Raw genomic sequence first — 27164 nt, forward strand, 5'->3', positions numbered from 1 at the left:
TTCTGTTTGGTAAAAACAAGAAAGATAGCTGAAGCTATGTGGACTAGTATAAACTTTCAAATAAAAACTTAATTAAAACAGGAATAACATACCTTTAGGATACTGTTAACCGGTTCTCTCAAACTTCAGTCAAGGTGTATGATGTGAACAATGCTCTTGGTGTGTGATAATGATACACATCATCTCTCAGCAGTCTTGGGATTGAGCTTAGAACTAGTAAATACAGTCAGTTTAATAGGCCTAGTTGGAGGAAGCCATCGATCCCAGGCGATCATGGGTTTGCCCCTCTGGTGGTCTGTGTCCTCTCTAGGGTGCAAGCCTGGGCGGGAAGATTTGAAGAACCAGCTATTGCCCATGCAGTGGGTTCCCCCTCTCCATGTCACTGATGTAGTCCATGGGAAGGGCAAGTGCCGATACAGCTTGGCACCAGTGTCGTCACAGAGGCTGCCAGAGTGAAGTTGTAACCAGCATCAAACTGCCTTAGGGAACCCGGCTCCGGATTTCTTCCTCGCGGTTTACTCTCGAAGCCTTTCCCACGGGTGGGTACGGCCGCAAGGCAGCGGAGGTTTAAAAGCAGAATTTTCCTTCTCCTAGGGTCTGCCGTCCAAGGCTGACGAGCCCCACCTGCCCGATTAATAGGCCTAGTCTACTCCAAATGCATCTCCTAAGTCTTGGAACTCTACCACCTGAGAGGTAAATTGGTAAATTGATTTATTTTTGTACTGGGGTACAGAGGAAAACTTGTTTTTGCATGCCATCATTTCATTATCACAAGGTCGCTGAGATAGTACAAGGACAAAGACAGCATGTGCTTAGAGGCACCACCACCTTCAGATTCCCCTTCAAATCACATGCCACTATAAACTGCAAATATTTATCTTATCGTTATTTGTGGACACACAATGTGGACTAGGCCCATCCGGCCCTTCGAGCCTCGCTGACCAACAACCCACTCATTTAATCCTAAAATAATCACAGGACAATTTACTATGACCAATTAACCTGTTAACTAGTTCGTCTTTGGACTGTGGGAGGAAACCAGAGCACCCGGAGGAAACCCACATGGTCAAGGGAAGAGTGTGCAAACTCCTTACAGGCAGCCGTGGAAATTGAACCCAAGTCGACTGTGTTGTAAAACGTTCTACTAACTGCTATGCCCAAATATATTGTTGCTGTCTTTGCTAGCCGGCTGGCAGCGTGGTGGCATCAGCGCCAGACTTTGGAGCGAAGGCTCCCGAGTTCGAATCCAGCCGGCTCCCTTGCACGCTTTCCATTCCTGCTTGGTTGAGCGTTGAGCTAGCAACTCGGCCTTGTAAAAACAAGAAAGCCTGCTAAAAAAACAGTCACGACGACATCCTGATGACTCCACTCAGAGTTAAGGGCTTTCTTCTTCTTCTTCATCTTTGCTGGGCCTAAACCTTGGAAATCCCCATGCCATGAGAGTACCTTCACAAGAAGGCTGCATTTCAATGAGGCAGCCCACTGCCATCTTTCAAGTTCAAAGTTCAAAGTAAATTTAGTATCAAACTACATGTACGTCACCATCTACAACGCTGAGGTTAATTTTCTCGCATTTACACAATAGAATTTTATGAAAGACTATGCATAAACAGACGAAGACTGACAAACAACCGGTGTGCAAAAGAAGGCAAACTGTGCCAATAAAAATAATACTAAGAACACGAGTTGTGAAGGTATTGAACACAAGTCTGTAGATTATAGACACAAAGTGCACTGCAGATGCTGGGATCAAAGCAACATGTACAACAAGCTTTGAGGAACTCAGCAGGTCGGACGGTGTCCGTGGAAACGAGCAGTCAACATTTCAGGCCGAGACCCTTCCTCAGGACTGAAGAGGGAGGGGGTAGAGGCACCTACCAGCCTTCTCCTTCCCACCCTTCCCCCACCTTCTTTATAGGGCCCCTGCCCCCTCCCTCTTCAATCCTGACGAAGGGTCTCGGCCCAAAACATTGACTGCTGGTTTCCACAGATGCTGTCCGACATGGTGAGTTCCTCCAGCTTGTTGTACATGTAGATTATAGAATCAGTTCAGAACAGAAATTGTCCATGCTGATTCAAGAGCCTGTTGGTTTAGGGTAATAACTGTTCCTGAACCTGGTGAGTGGGGCCTAAAGTTCTGTAGTTCCTCCCCGATGGTAGTGATGAGAAAAGAGCACAGCCTGGATGGTGAGAGCCTTTGATGATGGATGCAGCTTCCTCATGACAGCACTCCATGTGAATGTTCTCAGTGGCGGAGAGAGCTCTTGCTGTAATGGGCTTGGCTGTATCTACCATTTTCAATATAGACATTTTTGTTCCTGGGCTTTGGTGTTTCCATCGCAGACTGTCAACGGCATTCAGGGATAGTCAGGATGGCTTAGGTGGGAACATACAGATGTCATGGTCCCTTCTGACAATTGCCCACCTGGCTATTTACCTCAGGAACTGGGCTGCAATCACCTCGTTTAGTGCCAATCATTCCCAGGTTCCACTGACTACAAACACCTGCTTTCCATCAGCAAATGCAGTGTAAAAACCCTGTGAGCCAGTTTGTTGGTTGACTCTGGTGTGAGTAACCTTGATTCATGGTTCTTGGGACTGCCAGTTCTAGGTCTAGCATTGCTCCTGGATACCGACTCCATGCTTACTATGTTAATAATGCCTCCCAGCTCTGCCTCCATGCCCCGGGTTCCAGCACTTGGGTTTGTTCACCGCCATGTTTGTGTAACAACAGATCTTGAAAGTATAAAATTAAACCTAACCTCACTCCTCAGCATGTCCTCCCCTAAAAATGAGGGCGAGACCATGCTGAAATGAATACAATGCAGATGTTGTCCATGGAGCCAGATGCACCTTCCAATGTTGCATTACACAAAGCCATAAAATGGAACAGGAAGAGAGAACAGATACTGGAGTCAATCAGCTGGCCCCAAGGTATTTGTGCAGGCAAAGGTAATGCTAGCATTTTCTGGATACTCAGAGATTTGACAAGAAGTCATAGGCTCAGATCTTAACTTGCTCTTTTGAATACAGTCTGGACTATGTAAAGAATCTTTGGTGGGTTATACTGGGGCTAAGTGGATGGGCCAGGGCTTGCTATGAGGATTGTGAAAGAATATGAGGTCATATGGGACAGAAAAACAGAGAGGAGGAGTGGTTATTAAATGGTGAGAGTTTGAAAGGTATGAGCATTCAAGGACTTTGGTGTTGCTTGCACGCTCATCATTGAGAGGTTGATTAGCACACATCAAATGTCAGGGAAAATTAAAGGAAAAGTAGAGAGATCTTGCTACAGCTACACAGGGCCCTGGTGAGACCACATGTGGAACTTTTTTGCGCAGGTAGAATCTTCCTGTCTAATGAATGATAAGCAACACACACAAAATGCTGGAGGAATTGAGCAAGTTAGGCAGCATCTATTGAAATTCTTCAGGATGTCCTGAAGAAGTCTCTTGGCCTGAAACATTGACTGTTTATTCATTTCCATAGATGCTACCTGACTTGCTGAGTTCCTTCAGCATTTTGTGTGTGTTGCTTTGAATTTCCAGCATTTTCAGACTTTCTAGTGTTTATAATGAAGGATAACGTGAATTCTAGAGGGGGTGAAGTGAGGGTTCAATCGACTAATTCCTGGAGTTGCTGGTTCATTATATGAGAGACTGAGCAGTCTATGCCTGAACTCTGTTGAATTTGAAGTGAGAGATGATCTCATGGAAATGTACTCTGGTTACTCTTTTGGAATTATAATTGGTTTATTGCTGTCACATGTACCCAGATAGAGTTTGTCTTGCATACATTTCATACAAATCAGATCATTACACAGTGCCTTGGGGTAGAACAAAGTAAAGCAATAGCAGAATGCAGAATAAAGTCTCACAGCTTCAGAAAAGATGCAGTCCATGTAAACAACAAAGTACAGAGGAAATGTTGGGTAGGTTTTTTTTACACAGAGTGATGAGTGCATGGAATGGGCTGCTGGCCACGGTGGTGGAGGTGGATACGATAGGGTCTTTTAAGAGACTCCTGGACAGGTGCACGGACCTCAGAAAAATAGAGGGCTGTGGGTAACCTTCAGTAATGTCTAAGTTAAGGACCTGTTCGGCACAGCTTTGTGGGCCGAAGGGCCTGTATTGTGTTGTAGGATTTCTGTGTTTTTATTTGTGAGGTAGATTGCAAGGTCAAGAGTCCATCTTATCATATTAGTGGACCGTTTCATAATCTTGTAACCTATTTCTTGCATCCTTTTGATCTGATGAGTGTTTCCTGTCATTTTAGTTCTGTGTGTGTGATGAACGAGTTGCTTCCCTCTCAGCTGGAACCTGCCGTATACAGCAGATGTACCTGCCCGCCCCTTCCCTTCGATGGGAGCTCAGCGAGACCCTCGCTCACTGCTCCCCCTCTGTGATCTCTGCTGTTATTAGACTCTTCCAGTGCTCACCCAGACTCGATCCCCCTCCCCCACCTTTTTATTCTGGCTTCTTCCCCTTCCTTTCCGGCCCTGATGAAGGGTTTCAACCTGAAACGTCAACTGTTTATTCCTCCCGACTGCTAAGTTCCGCTAGCATTTTGTGCTTTTGTCGCTCCACACCGGGAGCATTACTTGGCTCGTGCTTGCGTGTTTCAGCCCACAACGTGTAATCAGAGTCACAGAAGCAAGAAGTCAGAATTGTGCACCTTCGCTTCCTCGCCTGTAGTCAGTCAGTTGTTTCAGCCTTTTCCTCCCTGGACGGCTTTGGTCACCTGTCCTTGTGTCTTCTCGTTGTGTGACTGGGTTTTCACCTCTGGTTTTGCTCCGATCCACGACTGTTTAATGTCATTTCCTTTATGCTAGTGTAAAGGAGAACAAATTAATTGTTACTCCATATCCAGTGCAGCACAAAGAAATGAGGCATTTTTAGACATTTTACTACATCCAAGTAGTTTTGAGAGGGCTAGAGCCTCGACTATTGGGTAAGACGTGGATCCATGTCACCTGTGGCCACTGACCAGCCGATCATTCATCTCTGAATATTCCTCCCTTGTCTCCTGGCTAGTGGTTCTCCCTCAGTCACACACACGGTTTATCAGACTCTCTGGCCATTATTAGTTTGAGTTAACTGCATTTTGCATTGCTATTGTATTTCTCCAGTGGCAACAGCGCAAAAGTATTGCACATACATTTGAGTTAATGGAGATTGTTCTATTTTGTCCTTTCTTTGAACCCACGCTGAAAAAAATAATTGTTGTCACTTTGCAATATGAATCTGTACTACTTCAGTGCTTAGCTTCCTCCTCCTGATTTCTCCAGTCACCCAGTTATTGCCGTAGTCTATCGCCATTGAAAACCGATCTTCTGTACCACACCTCAAACCCCTCTGAAACTACATTATTCCACTCACCGTATGCCCTACTCCCCTGCTAGAACTCTCCTGTTTGATTTCCTAGACTCTGTTATTCTGCTCCATTACACAGGATCAGAGCCGGACTGGGCCACTCATTACAATCACGGCTGCACTGCCCCAGTCTTCCAGCTCCGCCTCTGTACTACTTCCTTATGGCTCTCAATTCCCAGAACTTCCAAAACTCTTTGTTTTCCCCTCCTCTTTAAAATACTTCTAATGACTTAACCTCTACACCCTTCAGGGTACAGATTGCAAGAGATTCATCACTGTCTGGGAAAAGGTAATTCCTACACACCTTGATTTTAAATTACCACCCCATTATCGAGTAACCAGCCCCTCCTAGACTAATTCACATCTCGACATCCACCCTTGTATATACTCTGTTTCAATCAAATCACGCCTCATCCTTCTAAATCCAAAATAATACAGTTCCAACTCTTCAGCCACTCATGAGAGAGGAATCCTCTCATTTCAGTAATTAACCTGGCTAATCTCTAATGCCAATAAATAATTTCTTAAATAAGGGGACCACAATGGAGCACAGTACTGCATGTGTGGCCTCACCAATCCCCAGTACAATTATAAAAAATACTTCTCTATGTCTAAACTCTAAGCCCTTTGTAATAAAGACCAATATTGCATTTATCTTTATAACCACATCCCCGCAAAATATTTCTGATTCATGCACAAGAAATTTAGATCCCTCTTGTATTTCACTCATTTGCAATTTCTCTCCATTTAGATAATGGCCTGCCTTTAAATCCTCGTACTGAAATGTGTGACCTCACGTTTTCTCTCATTAAACCCTATTCACCAAATTTCTTTACCACTTACTTCATATCTTGTTGCAAATTCCAAACATCCTCATCATATCATGCCTTTTGCTGGCACATTTGGATACCTCAATCCCTTCTCCAGATCACTTCTCCAGGGCACTCCACTAGATTCATCCCTTCCAGTCTGAAAAATTCCCAATTATTCTGACTCTGTCTTCTAACATTCTGACTCTGTCAGTCTTCAGCCTATTCACACTTCCCTCAATACCATGAACTCGTATCTTCCCCTGTGGAATTGTAATATCTCTTCTAAGTTCCCTCTATGCTCAATGTCACCTGTCTCTGCAACACACTTCCCACACTGCCTCTGTGCCTCCGTCACTACGGAGCTAACACAGTTTTATTCTACCACCATTCAATATATTCTATTTGTGTTGGAATCAGAAAGTATGCTCATTGTAACTGGCTACTCCTGACGAAGCCCTTTCAAGTTCATGGGATATGATGGACCACCAGCATCATTTCAGCTAACCTCTGGTAGCCCAGCAGAGGCTGTTGATTGAATGGGAGACTTCTAGACCGTTGGAACACTATAATGTAGAACGTTCACAATTTATCAAACACGAGTTGACGGAGGAAGGATGGAGCACAAGCATTTAGTACATACGACAGAAAAAGGAAGAGTGTTGTGACGAGGGGTCTTGATCAGACATGGCTGAGGCTCCTGCTTATTAAAGTCCAACCACTAGGTCTTCGACCTGCAATGCTATACGGTAGGTATTTCATTATTAGCAATCTTCTGTAAAGCGGTGTACCACGCTGGAAAGCATGTTTGGGCTTCGGCTAAGATAAGGGTTCGTTGTCCAACTCAGGAACGTGAGTCAGCCAATCGGGATCGTGGGGAAGAGTTTTCAGAAGGACAGTAGTCTGGTTTGGTGGGGGGGGGGTTCTTTTTGGTGGGAGCTGTGAGAGGACAGTAGGGAAGAAGGGTGAGGATGCCGTCCCTGTTGCACAAGGTGCTTTGTACAGATGAATGGCTCCATGGAGGAAGGACTAAGACTCCCAGGGGAAGAGCCTATTGGCTCGAGACGGATTTTGAGCGAAGATCGGAATGTGGTGTGATCTTTCACGCAGACCATGGATCCAGCATGTGACTGAAAAGCTCAACTTCAAGATGGGCTCCAACCGTACTTGCACATTTGAACTGGGTTAACTGGAATGGCCCTTTTATTTCTTTCTCCCTTTCCTTTTTCTTACTAACTGTTCAATAAAGCTGAAATTTGTAAATGTACTGTCTTTATAGTATTATGCGGTGTGCAATTTGTTATTTCTTGCTGACCGTCAAATGTGTATGAACAGAGCTTTTATAGCACTTGCCCAAATCGGAGTTCTATTAGTCAAATATCGGTTTAATGGGACCCAAATTGTACCAACCCTAGATGTAAGCTGGCTTTCTCACCGCTGCGGCCAGTGGCTGTTAGCGGAGCTGGCTAACAAGCCTGGGGAGCGGACTTCATACCTCACCTTCTTAGGTGATTTAATATTATACTTTTTGTTTGTAGCCCTTCTATGGAAGACCTTGAGCCATTTCAAGTTCAGATTAATTGCCATTCAACATGAATACAGACCAACTGAACAACATTTCTCTGGTCTTCCTCTGATATGTCAGAAGTGGCGTTTCAATGGAAATTGGTATTAATCCAGTCAAGCTGTGTCAAATAACAAAAGGGATTCAAGGCAGTAGAAACTTCCTGTCAAAAAGATTCAAGGGTTCATTTATTATCGAAGTACACAACTCTGAAATCCTCCTCCTCCAGATAGCCACAAAAGCTGGAAAGAAAAGAACAGCAGCGTGATCATCAACCCCCAAGTCCCTCCTCCCCGCACAAAGAACGAACAAAATCGGAACAAGCTCACTGGGTCTTCCCGTCATGCACTTTATGGTTATCTCTACCACACACTCCTCACACCACCTCAGCGCCTCTCCCACTACGGAGCTGGCACAGTTTTGCTTTACTGCCGTTCATTGCATTCTGTTTGTGTCGGGAATGGAAAGTTTGCTGGCTTCCTGCGATGACACAACGCAAAGCTAGTTGGAGCTGGGCCAAATCAGGAGGATATTTTCCGCAGAAGGAGTAGTGGAAGCTTGGAAGCCTGCATGAGTACCGGGAGTTTGGGAAATCTCATGGTTTCATTGGGTAGACAAGAGTGGGTTAAAGATGAGTGTATTGGCCTGGAAGACAGATCAGATACGATTTAGTGAATGACAGGACAAGCTCTAGAAGCTGACTGGACGTCGCTATTCCTGGTGTTCCTATAACAATATTAACAATATGCCTCAGCTCCCTGAATTCAACACAAGAGATTCTGCAGATGCTGGAATTCCCAGAGCAACAGACACAAAATGCTGGAGGAACTCAGCAGCAACATCTACAGAAGTGAATAAGCAGTGGACATTTTGGGCCAAGACCCTTCAGCGGGACTGAAAAGGAAGGGGGAAAGTGCCAGAATAAAAAGGTGGGGGAAAGGAGGACACGCTGGAAGGTGATCAGTGAAGCCAGGTGGGTTGGGTGGGCGAAGTAAGAAGCTGAGAGATAATAGGTGGAAAAGCCAAAGTGCTGGAGAAAAAGGAATCTAATGGGAGAGGAGAGTGGACCATGGGAGAAAGGTAAGGAGGGGGAGCTCCAGGGGAGGTGATTGACAGGGAGGCAGGGGAGGAGAAGAGGTAAGAGGCTAGAGTGGGGAACAGAAGAAGATGGAGGGGGAAATTACAGGAATTCATCCAAACTTTTTTAACAGAAAGAAAATGTAAAGATAAGATGTCATATCAGTACAAAACCATAAGGGAATTTGAAGCTTAGTGTCCTGAAGCTCTGCTGATGCCATCATTTCTCTTCGCTACAGATTCTGATGGTCTGTCCAGCCCCACAAACCTGAGCCTCAGCTTGTCTGAGGGCGATGAGCATCTGGACAGGTTGCAGCAGGTGGAGATTGCAAGGACCATGCCGATGTCTCAGTGGAAGGCGGGTACTGTACAGGCCTGGCTGGAGGTTGTCATGGCGATGCCAATGTACATCAAGTCTTGCACGGAGAATGTCAAAAGTGGAAAGGTAAGGTAACAATCCCCGTATCAGTCATTGTGAAATTCTTCCACAATCCACTGTGTTGGGTTCCAACGCAGTGGGGCAACTTTATGTGAGGCAAATACCTATTGCACCCAAAACCGAAGGTATGATGCCTGATCAGGTCAGGACATCAAGGGTCAGCAACTCAGTTGGGAAGTGAGGGTTGCAGGAGTAATACCATCCGCATGAGAAGTATCAGGACGGAGTCCAGGTGTAATGAGGGGAGAGCGTTAATCATTTTTTGAGATGTGGGAATTGCTGGCAAGATCAATATTTATGTATTTCCCTTCATTAAGAGAGATTTGAAATTCAGCCACACAGAGTGGGACTGGAATCACATGTAGTCCAGATTAGGTGTAGATGGAGGAGATTTCCTCTGCTGAAAATGGTTAGTCAACCAGGCAGGATTTTGCAGTTATTTTTCAGGCCAAGAGCTGTTTTGCACAATCCAGGGATTTGAACCTGGGCCTCTGGATAAACAGGTCAGTAGCAACAGCTCTATATGTCTCAAACAATATCAAAGTCAAAGGGATACAGGGGAAGTGGCATCGCGTGGCAAAAGGGAGAGGAGTGGCGATTGGAACTCGAGGCCAGTTAAGATGCATTCCCTCAGACTAATGCAGAAGGTGGTCTCAATTGCCGACTTTCGTAAAAGAGATCCAGCTTTACAGGGGTCTTCCACATGACGTCACCATGAAAATCTAAGGACCTTTGTACACAAGTGTGGAAAATGCATGGAAGAGCTGGAACAAAGGTGACAAACTGCAGACAGGCACAAGGCACAGTTCCTAATTTTGCTCCATACTAAAAGGTTGCACGAGGTGAGTGCATTAGGCAGCATGTCCAAGTGATGTTCACAATGGCCAATCTACACAAAGCACTGAAATCACTTGCCTTGGCCAGTCCAACGGCACCTCCAAATCCATTACCTCTATCATCATTAAAGACATGGGATCAGAGGGATAGTGTTCTGAGGTTTAAACAATGATCTTGTGCAGTTTGAAAGGGAAGATCGCCTCTTCCTGAGAATGTGGTGCTTGAGAACACCACTAACTGCAGATTCCTCTTCAAACTGAGCACTATCCTGACTTGGAAAATACCTTGTCCTTCAATGGGGTTGTGTTGGAACACCTGTCCCAACTGGAGGAGCATCTTCCCGATGGAACTACAGTTGTACATAGTGTGGCTCACCACTACTTTCCCAGTTATGAACAGGGGTAGACCAGCATTGCCTTGATTCTGAAAAAGTTTTAAAAAGTTTTGAGGATTATTCCTGGAAATGCAATTAAAGTATTGAACATATGGGTGAGAATGCTGTACAGCTAGGAATAGAAATTAGTCCTTGGTTGTTGGTGTTAAACATCAGTATTCTCCCTCGCCAGCATTTGACCCAGTTCACTGTGCTGAAACGAGAGGAATACAATGTGTGAGTCAGTAGGGCCACCCTAGTGTAAGTGACTTTGGACAGATTTCTCCTCTTGGACTCATTTAACTGCAGGGATGGAGCAGGAGTGATTGTTAATTAAGCATGAATAGTCTGTGATCACCCAAAAGACCTTCCATATCTGAATCCAAATGAGGAGCGTATACATATCTGAACCATTGTCATATTTTGCATTGAACATCCAGTTCATCACCTCCCAGATTATATAAAGGCCCGTGATTAAAAATCCTCATACAAATTCCCATTATGTCTGTGATGCTGAAGACTCTTTTCTCCCCTCTGTCTCCTCGTTACATTTGCCAATCTCTGGCCCGGTGATTGACGGGCCTGCTGCAGTGGCAGTGGGAAAGAAGCCTTTGGTTTCCTTTGCCTCCAGCAGCCGTCCTTTGTGTCCCAGGAGAGTGGAGGATTAATAAGCCATTGGCACAGAAGGTAGCCTTCACTAGCTGCTCCCATTACCTTCACTACAGAGGGAGCTTTCTGTAGAGTCTGAACAATTTAAAGCAATGTTTGGTATTTTATTGCAGCAGTTCTGTTGCCAAGGCAATTTAAATGTTCCAATATCCTATATCCTGTCCATTTAATCACTCAGCCAGTACTCATTAACACCAGAACATTTACTGTAAAGACTGCTTTCCTTTCACATACTTGCATATGTCACACCCTTGTTTAAGTACTTCAGTGAAACCTTATGAGTCACATTATCTTTTAAATGATATTTTGACATCAGCTTATAAATGATATTTCTACACTGAGATAGAAATATGGAACGAAGGAGCTATTAAGAAACACGATAATGTTCCATTTAGTCTCGGAATGGCTTCTGTTGCTGTAAGCATAGCAGCCTTGTCCAGTTCTCTGATATTGGTGAATTCTATTGAAGAGGCAGAGGGACTTTGCTGTTATTTTCAACAGAAAGCCTCAATATCAAAGCAATCACACTGGACTCAGCTTTGACATCTCTCAAGGGGCCACAGACTGGAATGGGACTATAGTCTCCAGGAAGGTAGTTTTTTCTTTAAACCAAATAAGCCATTCATAATAGAAAAATATTTACAAGAATAAGCCATTCTTTACATTCTCTACATTCAACGTGAATGCTATCAGTGCTATTGCATTACATTCCTACACATCCATAGCACCTCCACCACTCATGTGGCTCCCTAGGGTGGTATCACTATTACAATAACTGAGGGGCTTCCTTCCCCCAACCTAGCCCAGTAGGAGAAGAGCCCTACACTGGTCCTTCCCAACCAAGCCCTTGCTTCAGTGCATCCCTAAGCACGTCCTTGTGTAGTCTGGAGTGTGCCAATTGGCAGCATTCCTCCACGGGCATCTCAATGCACTGGCAGTCCAGTAGGACGTTTTTCACCAAGCGCAGACAGAATGTTCTCAGGAGTCTAGACGAATGAAAGGAGATTGCATTGGAGGGGAAAAAATAAACCTTCAGTGAGGATGCGGAATGTTTGCTTTGGACGAGGATTTCAGAATCAGAGGTCACCATCTCAGAATAAGGGGCAGTCTCTTGAGATTCAGATGAGCACAGCGAATCTCCGGAATTCTCTTCCCTGGATCACTATGGAGGCTCAGGCCAAGATGGATCGATGGATTTGTGCTTATTATGGAGGGACAGAGGGAGAGTGTATTCTGAGGCCTAAGCAATGTCAGCCATGGCCTTGAGCAGTTTGAAAAGGAAGATGGCCTCTGCCTGCTCCTGCTTGTTGTGCAGGTTGGAATTGTGACCACACTGGCCACTGATAATCTCCGAAGGGAATGGACACCACGATCTGCTTAAATTCCCAATCAATCGCCTGTCGTTCTGAACATATGGTAAAGGAAGGACTGCAGTTTTTAGCATGGTTCATCAGCTGAGTGTATTCCAGTGAATCGTGGTCGAGTACTACACCACAGAAACAGGCCCTTTGGCCCATCTTGATTATGGCAACCTGGCCACCTACCTGGTGCAATCTACCTTCACCTGGACCGTCGGCCTCCACACCCCCTCTCATCCATGGTTTAGTAGCAGTCAAGGCAAGATAATAATGATGCTGATGACCAATGAGTATTGGCTGGAAGGCTAGGAACACCAGACCTTCTTTGAAGCAGTGTTACTGTGTCTTTTACATTTCCAGCTGAGGACAGCATCTCCAGTGATGTAGCAGTTGCTCCGTACAGTGGAGGTAATTGTGTTTGAGTTGATACAGTTGGACTTGAGCATCAAGCTATGACCAGAACATGAAATACTTGAGACAGGAAATCAAAACCACATATTTAGCCATGTCCAAGCTCCAGTATCCTGCAGTGGCCCAATAGACGGGCTCATATGCAGCAGAAACTGGCTTGACCCTTTGCTGGAACACAGTGGTTCATGGTGTACGTCAGAGAGAGAGAGAGAGAGAAATCTGAACGCTTCCCATCTCAGCTCCAACCCCCGTCTTTTCTCATATTCGGGAATTCACGCAGCCAACAGTTAAGGGTTACCGAAGATTGAAAGGACGGGATGAGCAGGCACTGTGAATTGCACTTCATCTTCAACCTGTTTCTCTGCCATGTATGGTCGTTAGTTATTGAGACCCCTGGAGTTGACTGAAGGTCACCGGCTGTGAGGGGTAAGACCACGTCGAGCTCAGATATTCATTGCTCGTGGGTTGTAGGGCGGAGGGGTGGTGCTGATCTCCATGCTGAGGTACTTGTGTGGGAAATGGGATCTACCAAGTGTGGATGAAGGAAGAGTACGGAGGAGAGGAAATGTGGAGTAGAACATCAAGACCTTTATAGCACTGAGCTCACTGTCAGTTTTACTGTTTTACTTAAATGGACTTCAATCAGTAATCCTTGTTTCAACCCATTACTGCTTGAGACCACCCCAACCCCTCACTCACTGAGGGTAATCACCCCAACCCCTCACTCTTAAGGGAATTTCTTCTCCAATCCCTCACTCAGTGAGGGTAATCACCCCCAACCCCTCACTCACTGGGCTGTGATCAGCCCAGTCCCTCAGTAAGGGGCAGGGGACCACCTTAAACCCATGCCCTATCAGTGTAAGTGGCCTTTGTAATCCTTCACTCATTAGAATTGACCCCCTAAACCCCTCCCGCACTGGCAGTGACTATTCCAATCCCTCACTCACTGAGGGTAATCACCCCAACCCCTCACTCTATGGGAGTGCCTTCTCCAATCCCTCACTCACTGAGGGTAATCACCCCAACCCCTCACTTTATGGGAGTGGGAGTGCCTTCTCAAATCCCTCACTCTTCAGGAGTGACCACCCCAACACCTTGCTGGGATTGCACCCACTCAACCCCTCATCAAGGTTGGTACTCCCATACGCCCCTTTCATGCCTGCTAGACTGGGAGCTGCTTATAGCTAAGATTATCCCACACCTTCACTCTGGAAGCCAGCACTAAGCCAACCCTTTTTTCAGAGGGTCTGGGATATCCCATCTCCTCACTCTTCACAGCAGAGGCCACCGAAACCCCCACCATGGGATAGAGACCACGTCTTAAATAAAATGGTTGGAACTAAAGCTGTCCTCTACTCACTGAGGGCCAAGTCTACCCACACCCTTCAGTGACAGGAGGCTGAAGCTGATCTGATATCCTACAGTTTTCCTGAAAAGGAATATAGATATAGTCTATTTTTCCAGACAGCACTTGCACTGAGAGTTCCTGATGATTGTTTTAACATTTCCAGAATATAAACCCAGTGTAATCAGACTGAGATCAGTGTAAATAATCAGAGCCCAAGGGATTGTTGAACCTGCAGTGGGTTCCATCATTATGTTTTACATCCATTATGTATGAAAATTAATGTTGGAATTCTTTAAGCCACCGTTTATACAGATTAGTCTCAAAGTACGTTTACAAGGTAATAATAAGAGGCTTTTCACTTCTGTAGGCCTTAAGAGCAGAAGGTAAAGTTTCACCTCGTGGTGAGGAGAGACTATGCCGAATGGTTGAAAAACCGCCAGGGCAACGACATGGAGCTCTGCTGCAGCTGAAGATTTGTTCATTAGTTAACAGCCAGCCTGCAGTCAGTGTAAGCGCAAGGGCCGGAGTTGTGTTGATACGTTTCAGGGTGCAGGGCTTGAGAGGTCAGTCTGAACTGTGTGCACGGGAAGAGTCCAGTGCGTCACTTATATTGATGTTTCCCCAGCTGGTTGTGCTGAGATCGGGAAATACGATTCTTTTGCCCCAGGTTCCGGGAAGATTCGAGGCCTCCACAGACAGGTGAAACAAATGTAGTTTGGTGAATGATAACGGCATTAGACTTGGAGAAGGAAGAAGGAGCTAACTCTAACCGCAGTTAAATATTTGTCCTACAATAGAGGTAATTGGTACAGATTTTATTTGAATCCAGTGTCACTGCCAAGGCCAGCATTTATTGTATATCCCTTTTGCCCCTGAATTGATATCTTCATAGCCATTCTCAGTGATTAGCTTAGAGTCAAATGCATTGATGAACCTGGACTACCTGTCACTCTCTGTGTAAAATAAAACTTACCCCACATAATTCCATTAAACTTCCTGCCTTTTACCATCTTTGGTAACTTGCCTCAATGACTATCATCCAGTAGTACTCAAATCAAAGTGCTTCAAGAGGTTCCTCATGAAGCATATCAATTCCTCCCTGAAGAGTGACCTGGACCATTTCCAATTTGCCCACTGTTACAGCAGGTCAACAGTAGATGCCATTTCATTGGCTCATCACTCAGCTCTCGGTCACCTGATCAATGAAGATGCTTACGTCAGGATGCTATCCATTGACTACAGGTCAGCATTCAGTACTAACATCCCCTCAAAACTCATCATTAAGCTCCAAAACCTAAGGAGCAGAGACAGAATCAGAATTAGGTTTAATATCACTGGCATATATCATGAAATTTGTTGACCTCAATACCTCCCTGTGAAACTGGATCCTCAAGTTCCTCACTTGCAAATCCCAGTTAGTGAAGATTGGCAACAACATCTCTTTTACACTCACCATCAACACAGGTGCATCACAAGGCTGACTTACTCAAATTACACTTGGCTAAGTACAGCTCCAGTACTGCACTTAAGTTTGCTGGCAACGCCATTATTGTTGGCCAAATCGAAGATGATGATGAATATCGGAGGAGGGAGATTGAGAATCTGGTTGAGTGGTTCCACGACAACAAACCCTCACTCAGCATCAGCAAACCCTAAGAGCTGATTGTCGACTATAAGAGGAAGAAGCTGGAAGCCCATGAGCCAGTCGTCATTAGGAGATCAGAGATGGAGAGGTTCAGAAGCTTTAAATTCTTTGGCATTAACATATCAGTGGATTTATCCTGAAATCAACATATAACTTGCACAACTCCCTTGTCAGTCTGGTTTGGCAGAACATCTCCTCCACAATCTCCATCAGCACAGGAGCACCACAGGGTTGTGTGCTTAGCCCCCTGCTCTACTCACTTTACACTTATGACTGTGCGGCTAAGCACAGCTCCATCACCAGATACCAGTTTGCTGATGACACCACTGTTGTGGGCCACATCAAAGGTGGTGATGAATCAGATAGAAAATTTAGCTGAGTGGTGTAATAGCAACAACCTCTCACTCAATGTCAATACAACCAAAGAACTGATTGTGGACTTTGGGAAACCAGAGGTCCATGAGCCAGTCCTCATCAGAGGATCAGAGGTGGAGAGGGTCAGCAACTTTAAATTCCTGGCTGTCACCATCTCAGAGGACCTGTCCTTGACCCATCATATAAATATAATTGCAAAGAAAGCACATCAGCACCTCTACTTCCTCAGGAGTCTGTAGAAGTTTGGCATGTCATCAAAAATCTTGGCAAATTTCAATAGACGTGTGGTAGAAAGTGTGCTGACTGGCTGCATTATGGCCTGGTTTGGGAACACCAATACCTTTGAGCAGAAAGTTCTACAAAAGGTAATGGATTCGGCCCAGTACATCACATGTAAAACCCTCCCAACCACTGAGCACATCTGTATGAAACATTGACATAGAAAAGCAACATTCATCATCAAAGATCCTCACCACCCAGGCATGCTCTTTTCTCACTGCTGCCATCAGGTAAAAGGTGCAGGTGCCTCAGGACTTGCACCACCAGGTTCAAGAACAGTTACTACCCCTCAACCATCAGGCTCTTGGACAAAAGGGGATAACTACACTCATTCTACTTCTGTGTTCCCATAACCGATGGTCTCACTTTAAGGTCTCTTTATTTTGCTATTTCATGTTCGTTATTTATTGCTATTTGTTTATATCTGTATTTGCACAATTTGTTGTTCATTGATCCTGTTTATAGTTACTGTTCTATAGGCTTACTAAGTATGCCCACAGGAAAAATAATTTCAATGTTGTATGTGATGACATGTATGTACTCTGAAAGTAAATTGCACTTTGAGCGTTGAACTTGAAGTGTCATCACAAAGAAGAAACTGTTGACTTCCCAAGTTTCCGGTCAAGATGGCACCAGTGAACAATGACTCCTCTGTCAACATTTTCCAGAGAGTCAATTATTTCAGTTTTTCTCCGCCTTCCATTTATTCTTTTTATCTTCACTGTGGTTCGGAAACTGTTGGAGCCCTGCGATTTACTGTTTGGAGCTCAATCGAGTGATCTAGCGCTTTGCTGTCGCCAAAAGAATTCCAGGAGAGGACTGCAAGCACGAGTTGTTTCGAGCAGAAGATCAGAGATGGGGTGCAGGGCCATGGTCGACTCCATTTCTGACCAACTGAAGCTTCGAGGAAGATTGAAACATTGAGGTGAATGTGGAGGAGGCCAGGTCAGTGGTCCCTCTTCACGGGAGGCCAGGTCAGTGGTCACTCTTCATGGGAGGCTGGCAGTGGTCACTCCTCACAGGAGGCTGGCAGTGGTCCCTCTTCACGGGACGTCAGGTCAGTGATCCCTCTTCACGGGAGGCCAGGTTAGTGGTCCCTCTTCACGGGAGGCCAGGTCAGTGGTCCCTCTTCACGGGAGGTCAGGTCAGTGGTCCCTCTTCACGGGAGGCCAGGTCAGTGGTCCCTCTTCATGGGACGTCAGGTCAGTGGTCCCTCTTCACGGGAGGCTGGCAGTGGTCACTCCTCACAGGAGGTTGGCAGTGGTCCCTCTTCACGGGAGGCCAGGTCAGTGATCCCTCTTCACGGGAGGTCAGGTCAGTGGTCCCTCTTCACGGGAGGTCAGGTCAGTGGTCCCTCTTCACGGGAGGTCAGGTCAGTGATCCCTCTTCACGGGACGTCAGGTCAGTGGTCCCTCTTCACGGGAGGCCACATCAGGCCAGAGGTCGAGAGGCCACGTTATGCTGGAAGTCACTCCACACAGAAGGACTGATTTGAGCCGTCGCTCTCCTCAATGCTGACTGGGGCTGCTCTTGAAATTCCGAAACATGTGTGATTATCGGTGTGGACTGTAGTTTTGTATTAGCCTCCTTCAGCTTTCTGTTGCTGGCGATTGGCGGGTGGACGATGTGTTACTCTTTTGCTGGAGGGAGAGGTTGAAAATTGTCGGTCTGATGTTCTTGTTGAGTGGTTTTCCATGTGAGCAACCTGTTAGGTTTTTGTGTGCAAGAGAGGGGTTGGCAGTTTGAATTGTCACTGTTCATTTTTGCATGGGAGGGTTTTGAGTTTAGGGATTTGATATTTTAGCTGCCTTCCAGGTGAGCAATCTGCTAGATTTTGTGTGAGGGAGGGTTGAGGTTCGTGAGTTTTGTTTCTTTTTCTGGTGTTCCTGTGGCTATCGGGAGAAGACGAATTGCAGGGTTGTATTCTGCATACGTACTTTGATAATAAAATGAACCTTGGAAACAACATTACCTCTGAATTCTCAGAAGTTTACTTTAACATCCACAAATGCCCAGTGAAGAGTATCCTAACCAGTTGTATCATACCTGGTATGGAAACACCAGTGCCCAGGAACAGAAAAGACGACAGAAAGTGGTGGACACAGCCCAGTCCATCCCAGACAAAACCCTCCGCACCCCTGAGTAAATTTACATGAAACGCTTACACAAGAAAGCAGTGACCATCGTCAAAGGCTCCTGAATCAGTGTGGCTCTCACCAGTACTCTGAACTGATTCCATGACCCACATACTCACTTCCAGGGGCTCTTTATAATTCATAATCTCAATATTATTTTGACTTGTCCATGGTTGCTTGTCAGTCATTGTTTATGTAATTGTTCTGTAAATGCCTGCAAGGAAATGAATCTCAAGGTGATGTAAAGGTGATTATTTGGATAATGAATTTACTTTGAACTTACTGCTTAATCCTCCAGTGTTCCAATGGAGAACCAGCCACCATGGTTACTAAAGTGCAACCCAACTACAACTGCATGCTCACCCAACCCATCTGCTTAGTAGTCCTCCCCACCCACCAGGATCCCTTCACCCAGGACCCCTTGACTTCAGACACTAACCTGTCTCCTCACTCTGGAGTGAGGTACTCAGAATCTGGGTAGATGAAGAAGAATCCAAAGTACTGTTCTGCACAATACATGAGATCACAGACCCATCACTTGTCGTAAGAGAGCTCTTCTGTCTAGTTCCACTTTCCATCACTTGGTCTTTATCCCTAGTGCTCAAGGCCCTTCCAGTACGTAGACACAAGAGACTGAAGGTGCTGGAATTGGGAGCAACATAAAATGAACTGGAAGATCTCAGAGGGTCAGGCAACATCTGTGGAAGGAAATGGACAGTTGATATTTTGGGTTCAGATCCTTACATAGAAAGAAAAAGGGGAGAAAGTCAATATAAAAAGCTGGAGGGAGGGCCGGAACAAGAGCAGGCATATGATCGGTGGATCCAAGTGAGGGAGTGATAGGCATAAGAGAGTGGGAATGATATCAGAGGCCGGGAAGTGATAGTGGAAGTGAAAATGGACTGAAGATGATGGAATCTGATGGGGGAGGACAGTGTAGCAGGGGACCAGTGGGCAGAGTGACTGGGTGATGGTCAGATGGAGAAGGTGGGGGAGGGGAAAGACATTGGGTGATGTGAGTCAGTTGGATTAGGAGGAGAGTGAATAAAGAAAAATAGTGGGAAAGGGACAGAGGGGCAGCGGTTAATGCAAGCTGGATGCAGCCCAGGCGGAATACAATATGTTTTCCTGCTAACTGTCATTTGGACGTGACCTGGCAGTGGAGGAGCCCGTGGACAGATGTCTCAGTGTGGGCGTGCAAGGTGGATTCAAAACAGCTGGCCACTGGGAGATGCTGGCTGGCTGGACTAATGGAGCAGAAGTGATTTCATTTGTGTGGTCTTCACTGGAAAAGAATGTGATGAAGAGGAATTTCTGTCCCCAGTGGTGGGCACATGAGCAAGATGGGTCCGCTCTTGGCGAGTTCTCGACTGCTGTCCAATCAAAGTACACCAGTGTCATCACGGACAGAGGAGCACCAGGAATCCAGAGCGGTAGAGCCATCTGCTGGAGGGTGCTGGGAACTCTAGCTGCCTGTGACTGCGGTGAAGAAGGCAGTTCAAATGAGTTTGTGCTCTTCCCCCACCCTCTGCCTCCTTCCTTGCCAGTCCTGCTGATGGGTCTTGCCCCAAGACATTGACTGTTTATTCCCTAAATGCTGCCTACCTGTGTAGGCCAAACCCTGCATTCACTTTTGTAACATTCTTTATCATTGTGGCTCTTTTGAATAAAGACTCAATATTCTTCGACTTTCACCACTGGCTGGTTAAGAAGGCCTCACCCAGAGACACGATGGGGAATTGAAATGGTTGGTTGAGAATGCACAGTACCACACTAAATGCAATGTGGTAAATTCCACTGTTCCAGCTCTTTCATTTAGATAACTGATTCCCTAATCCAACTGAGTTCTTGGGATTAATTAATTAACCAAGTGTCCTCTTCACTCCATTCTAACAACACATTTTTGGACTGTTGGTTCTATCCAATAGGAAGCCCAAGTTCCTTCTAATTGGCCAAACTTGGGCTCTGTTGTTCACTGCACTTCATGTTCCAGCCAGGCTCCAGCCCCAGCTCTTCTCCAGCCACTACCTACCCATGGATCTGTCCAAATGTCAGTCCAGACCCCACTCCATAATGCAGTTCATAGCTGATCCAGATCAATGACAGGGGCGTGGCCTAGACTCCAGCGCTCCAGACCAATATCTCTGCTCCAACCTACTTTCCATGATCTGGTCCAGCCTATTCCAATCCACTGTCCTTAATCCAAACCAGAGCCCATTCCTAACGTCTGTACCTGATCTGATCCATATGCCAGACTAGACCATTGCCCTTTGTCTGATCCAGATTCCATTCCAGACCACTGTGCTTGGCCCAGTCTAGGTTCCGCACCATGACCACAGTCTGAGCTCAAATCAAAACGCAGTTCTGTTCACTTTTTTTCCTAAAGCTTGCTCCTTTCTGTCACAGGTCCTGTTGAGCCTGAATGACGAAGACTTGGAGGTCGGCCTGGGGGTGAACAGCTCGATGCACCGGCGTAAGCTGCGGCTGGCGATTGAGGACTATCGCGAGGCAGAGTATGGAAAGGGGTGAGCAGCATCCCTGAGATAACGGTGAACCTTGGCCAATCAGAGGCACCCCAGAGCCACCCGACCCCAGAATTCTAGCACAGGCCTTGATCTGGGATCAGAGTAGAAGTAGGACGTGCTCTTCAGTGCCCTTGGTGAGACACTTCCGCCTCATGTGCCAACTCTACCTTGGTTGGCAAGTTGTTGGCACTTGTTCTTCCTTTTTTTCAATATTGTGAGAACTTCTAGTCCTCAAAACACATTAATTTTGCATCCTGTCCTCTTAGATAAAGTACAAGGAACTGGTTTATGGGTAAATGTGACATTTGGGACCTGATGATTGAGCTGACTGGTGATATTGGAGATGAGCCTTCCTCGGTTAACCTATGGTATTTGGCCCAAGTGCAGTTGCCCTAGAAGGTTAGATGGAGAGCAATAGACACAGGGGTATGGAGCTTGAGGACCAGGTGCCTGTTGTAGAAGTCTGGAGCAACAAACAATCTGCTGGAAGAACTCAACTTGTCAACCCCCATCAGTGGGAGGAAAAGGATTGAACACTCCAGATCATCCCCCTCTGTGGCTGAATGAAGAAAACTTTGCCGTAGAAACCTAACTGGCAGGCCCCAGCCATACATAAACTGAGAGTCCCGTCTGCGCTTTCTGCAAACACGCTACATTGCTTTGGCTCGTGAGGATCTACAGAAGCCCTGCCTTCAGTGTGAGCACACATCTCAGGTTCAGGCAGGCTTCTTGTTGCACTTGCAGGTGACGTGCTGAGCGATGATGGTACATTGACAAAAAAAATAACAGATTATGTGGCCATTACCACAGCAGTGATTGGGGGCAGCTTGCTGAGTGCAAATTGGCTGTTGTGTTTCCTACATACTCCAAGTACAGCACTGTAGGATGTCCCAAAAGGCACGTATTAAACACAGTTCTTTCTTTCCTTCGGTAAACAGCCTGAGTCAGTCTTAGATATTTTACCCTACCATTCACAGCAGTTAAGGCTAATCTGTGACCTAACGTATACCCTTCATAATTTTAGTTCAGAAAAGAGATGGCCCCCTTGGTCCTCCGACCTAAGACTATCACTGTCCTCACCTCCCATCATCACAGTGACTGCTCCAGGGTATTTGTGGCACCAAATTCTATGAGCTCTCACTCCCAGAAGTAAATGAAGGACCTATACACAAAACTAGACATCAATTGACATCACTGTCCGCACTGCCCGTGCAGTACAATGTGAGCCAGACAAATCTCTGATGAGACTTTACCCATAACCCCTGAGGGAGGCAGCCGATTGGAAGAGTTGATAAAAATCACAGAGCTCTTTACCCTTTGAAAGCATCCTAACTCTCAGTGTGTGTCAGTAAATGTCAGGCAAATTCCCCATCAGCAGTAATTGCGGCAGAGCTGTCTGAGCTGTTATTCTCTCTGCAGGTTGTCCAAGGCCTCAGAGCTGGACCATCACTGGGTTGCCAAGGCATGGTTGAACGATGTGGGCCTCCTGCAGTACTCACAGGCATTCCATAACCACCTTATCGACGGCCGAATGCTGAACTCACTGACAAAACGGGATCTGGAAAAATACCTGAACGTGTCGAAGAAATTTCATCAGATTAGTATCCTGCTTGGCATTGAGCTGTTTCGACAGTGGGACTTTGACAGAGAGGTGAGAATGGGAACTGCCAAAAACCATTGAATATCTTCATGTGTTCACAGACAGGCACATTGTACACATTCACATACACACATACACAGCAATGCACAACACATTCATGCACACCGACAAAGCAATTATATACCCATATACACAAAATACATTCACACATCCAACACAATTCTTGCACAACAACACTTCAGCAGTGTGTGCAAACACGCCATTCCCCCCCCCCCCCCCCACTGGCACACACAAGATAGGTGGAGGGGCAGCTAGTGTTGAGGAAGTAGGAAGTCTGCAAGACAGGCAGATTAGAAGAATAGGCAAAGAAGTGACAGATGGAATAGAGTGTCAGGAAGTTTATGGCCATGAACTTTGGTAGAAGGGAATAAAGGTGTAGACTATTTTCTAAATGGTTCAGAAATCAGAGGTGAAAAGGGAGTCCTTGTGCAGGATTCCCTGGAAGTTAACTCACAGATTGAGTTGGTGTTAATGCAATGTTAGCATTCATTTCAAGACTAGAATATAGAAGCGATGGTGTAATGCTGAGGCTTTATAAGGCATTGGCAATTAGAGTATTGGGAGCAGTTTTGCTGGCATTGAGGAGGTTCAAGAGGATTATCTCAGGAAGCATATGAGGTTTGGTGACTCTGGGTCAGAACTCACTGGAGTTTAGAAGAATGAGGGAGGATTTCATTGAAAGGCCGAGGTAGATTGGATGTGGACAGGATGTTTCCAGTGGTGCCACGGCCTATAGTAGAAGGATGTCCCTTTAGAATGGAGATGAGGAGGAGTTTCTTTAGCCAGAGGGTGGTGAATGTGTGGAATTAATTGCCACAGATGGCTGCGGAGTCATTGGGTTTATTTAAAGTGGAGTTTAAGAAATTCTTAATTAATATAGGTGTCAAGATTACAGGGAGTAGTTTGGAACATGGGGTTGAGAGGGATAATAAATTGGCCATTATGGAATGTTGGAGCAGACTCGATGAGCTGAATGGCCTAAATCTGCCCCTATGCCTTATGGTCTTAGCTCACCCAGACAATCCGGTACATTTACAAACTGATCACTCAGTCGGTCGAGTTGGGAAGGTTTAATCACAGTCTATATTAGTCCCCTCTTCACTGCACCTCAATTTCTCTACATTTTCTAGCAGAGGGGACTGGGCCTGACAGGCACTTAGCTGTGTCCCTGCCACTGTCCTGGTTTGCACCCATCTCTGAACCCTGTGTCTTATTCACTGAATGCAAAGGATACAGTCATTTTATACCTGAAAGCCCGGACAATGTAAATCCTTCTGTCCATCAATCACGATGGGATAATCCCCCCATGCAGTTTAACTGAGTCCCTGCCGTGTTACCCCCTCAGCCCGCTCTGAACATTGTAATTCTCTGATTGCTGCCACACACAGCTCACTCTGGGACAAGTGGCACATACGAAATGTGTAAGCACACGGTGCGATTAAGTAGGTGAGACACTGTCATAACAGTTTGTGGGGATTTAGAGGTTTAATTGAATTTTAAATTGATGAGGAGGCTGTAGAATTTTCTTGCACTGTTTGATGTAGGTTTTACTGAACTGGCAGCCCTGAATCTTTAGGAAGGATCCGGCTTCAATTGGGAGAAGTAATGTTTGCCCTTGCAGATGGGGGGTGAGTGATCACAGTTCCTAGAGAGGGACAATGAGATGGCCCCACTGTAACTGCAGAGAACGAGGTGGGATTTAGACAAACTGTGTAAATGGCGGCAGCTGAAACTCTGTGACTGCAGCTTCAGTCTTTGGCCAGACAGTTGTGGGTCAAATCCTCGCTCCAAGATCTCAGGAACATAATCAAAATATTTTAGATGAGATGCTTACCAAAACCATATAACCATGTAAACTATATAACAATAACAGCATGGAAACAGGCCATCACGGCCCTTCTAGTCTGTGCCGAATGCTTATTCTCACCTAGTCCCACCAACCTGCACTCAGCCCATAACCCTCCGTTCCTTTCCTGTCCATATACCTATCCAATTTTTTTTCAAATGACAAAATCGAACCTGCCTCTACCACTTCTACTGGAAGCTCGTTCCACACAGCTACCATTCTCTGAGTAAAGAAGTTCCCCCTCGTGTTACCCCTAAACTTTTGCCCCTTAACTCTCAACTCATGTCCTCTCGTTTGAATCTGCCCTACTCTCAATGGAAAAAGCCTATCCACGTCAACTCTATCTATCCCCCTCATAATTTTAAATACCTCTATCAACTCCCCCCTCAACCTTCTACACTCCAAAGAATTAAGACCGAACTTGTTCAACCTTTCTCTGTAACTTAGGTGCTGAAACCCAGGTAACATTCTAGTAAATCTACTCTGTACTCTCTCTATTTTGTTGACATCTTTCCTATAATTTGGTGACCAGAACTGTACACAATACTCCAAATTTGGCCTCACCAATGCCTTGTACAATTTTAACATTACATCCCAACCCCTATACTCAATGCTCTGATTTATAAAGGCCAGCATACCAAAAGCCCTCTTCACCACCCTCTCCACATGAGATTCCACCTTCAGGGAGCTATGCACCATTATTCCTAGATCACTCTGTTCCACAACCCCAGCTTCCCTTTCAGGGTGGAGGTACACAGAATCGAAGCACAAGGGAGTTCTGCCAGGTGAACCGACGCATGTTTATCCCATAGTGAACATGACTGGAATAGATATTCGTCATTTAATAATTGCTGTTTGTGGGAACCCGCTGTCCATTAGTTTCCTGCTTTGCCACAGTGACTATATTTTGAAGATACTTTTTTGTATTCGGGATTTCCTGAAAATTCCGATTGTGTGCAGTTTCCTTTGACGAAGAGCAAGAGCGACAGAGGAAGGAGGGAAAGAGGGAGAGGGAGTGAGAAAAAAAGAAAGAATATGTTTGAAGTGCACAGGTGGCTCTGAAAACAATCTCGGGTTCTGAGGCACCCCCCATGGTGGTTGTAGAAGCTGATTCTAGGACGGCAGGAAGTGGTTCTGACACCTCTGGATCCTTTCTGATGGACATGTTTGTATCCCTAGCAGTGCATGGCAAGCTGCTTGATCTGCTGGTCTATCTCAGGCCACCAGACAAAGCTTTCATTTTGACCACGCCTAGATGGCTGGCATGTCGCTCCCCCAACACTTTAGATCTCAACTTGGACGGTAAACAGCTCTCAATTTGCATGAATGGCAACCTCCATCAAGGGTCATCCCCTTGCTGGTAAAAATTGAGGAACAGGAACTTCCAGTGCACATTCCAGCCATATTAGGTTGCCGTGCAGACCTGAGATGGTCTGGTTTCCCTTTGGATGTTCTCTGCCATAACAGAGAGAGACTTTTGATTGGGGGAACGTGTCAAGAAGAGCGTCTTTTTTTGTAAAATATTCAGGCATTTCCTTTGCCAAGGGTAAACAGGACAATCCATCGTTATTTCCATGATTATTTGTCCTTTTGAATTTGTGTCCTCCAAGAAACAGAGCCCATCTCAGCATTCGTGCTTCTGCTGTTAGAACACCCTTCTGTGGATTGAAACAGGTCACCAGTGGTTGATGATCAGGAATGAGGTTTACTCTCTCCAAGATACAAAACGTTTTAGAGCCCAGACCAGACTCAAGGCCTCTCAGTCAATCTGTGCATACTTTTTCTCTGAAGCAGTATGGGAATGTGAGGCAAACGCAATGGAGCGATTACTTGCATCACTCAACATGTGACGTGACTGCACCTATACCATAAGCTGAGGTGTCACAGGCAAGCTTCACTGGACAATGTAATCTGTGAGTACAGTGTCTGACGTCACCATTTCCTCTGTCTTCTGGAAAGCCACTTCATACTGTTTGGTCCATTACCATCACATCCGATCTATAGTACTGAGTTCAAAGAGTGGAGCACAGTAGCCTGGTTTGGCAGGAACTTGTTATAGTAATTGACAAATCCAAAAAGGACCTCATCCTCCACTGCTTGAATTTTCTCAGCACACTTGCATAATGCTTGTGCTTCAAATGGTGTGACCACAGTAAGTGATGCTTGGTTTAAAGAACTCACACTTGTGTTTTGCTCTGGGCCCATAATCTTCAAATCTTTTCAACGCTGCCTTGAGATTTTGAAGATGATCCTTGTCATTCTTACCAGTAACACCAGATGTCATCCAGGTAACACTGAGTGCCTGGGCAGGCTTGCAGCTCCTGGTCCACAGCTTATTGCCAGAGTGCTGTTGCAGTTGGTACTCCTAAAATAAACCTATCATAACAATAAAGCACTTTGCGAGTGTTTATGGTGAGAAACACTTTGGACTCTTCTTCCATT

At 45.7% G+C, this 27164-nt stretch overlaps 1 protein-coding gene across 4 annotated transcripts in view; it reads left to right on the forward strand.

Annotated features, from left to right (window-relative positions):
- The window catches only part of LOC132382047 (kazrin-like), a 726142-nt gene that overhangs the window by 637005 nt on the left and 61973 nt on the right, over window positions 1–27164 (forward strand). For all 4 annotated transcript variants that reach the window (XM_059951869.1, XM_059951868.1, XM_059951871.1 and 1 more), the window contains 3 exons: window positions 9062–9267; window positions 21098–21216; window positions 22636–22867. In XM_059951869.1, coding sequence (XP_059807852.1) covers window positions 9062–9267; window positions 21098–21216; window positions 22636–22867 — 557 coding nt within the window. The remainder of the gene's footprint in view (window positions 1–9061; window positions 9268–21097; window positions 21217–22635; window positions 22868–27164) is intronic.

This window comes from Hypanus sabinus, chromosome 27 (assembly GCF_030144855.1).
Source record: "Hypanus sabinus isolate sHypSab1 chromosome 27, sHypSab1.hap1, whole genome shotgun sequence".
Classification (NCBI taxonomy): domain Eukaryota; kingdom Metazoa; phylum Chordata; class Chondrichthyes; order Myliobatiformes; family Dasyatidae; genus Hypanus; species Hypanus sabinus.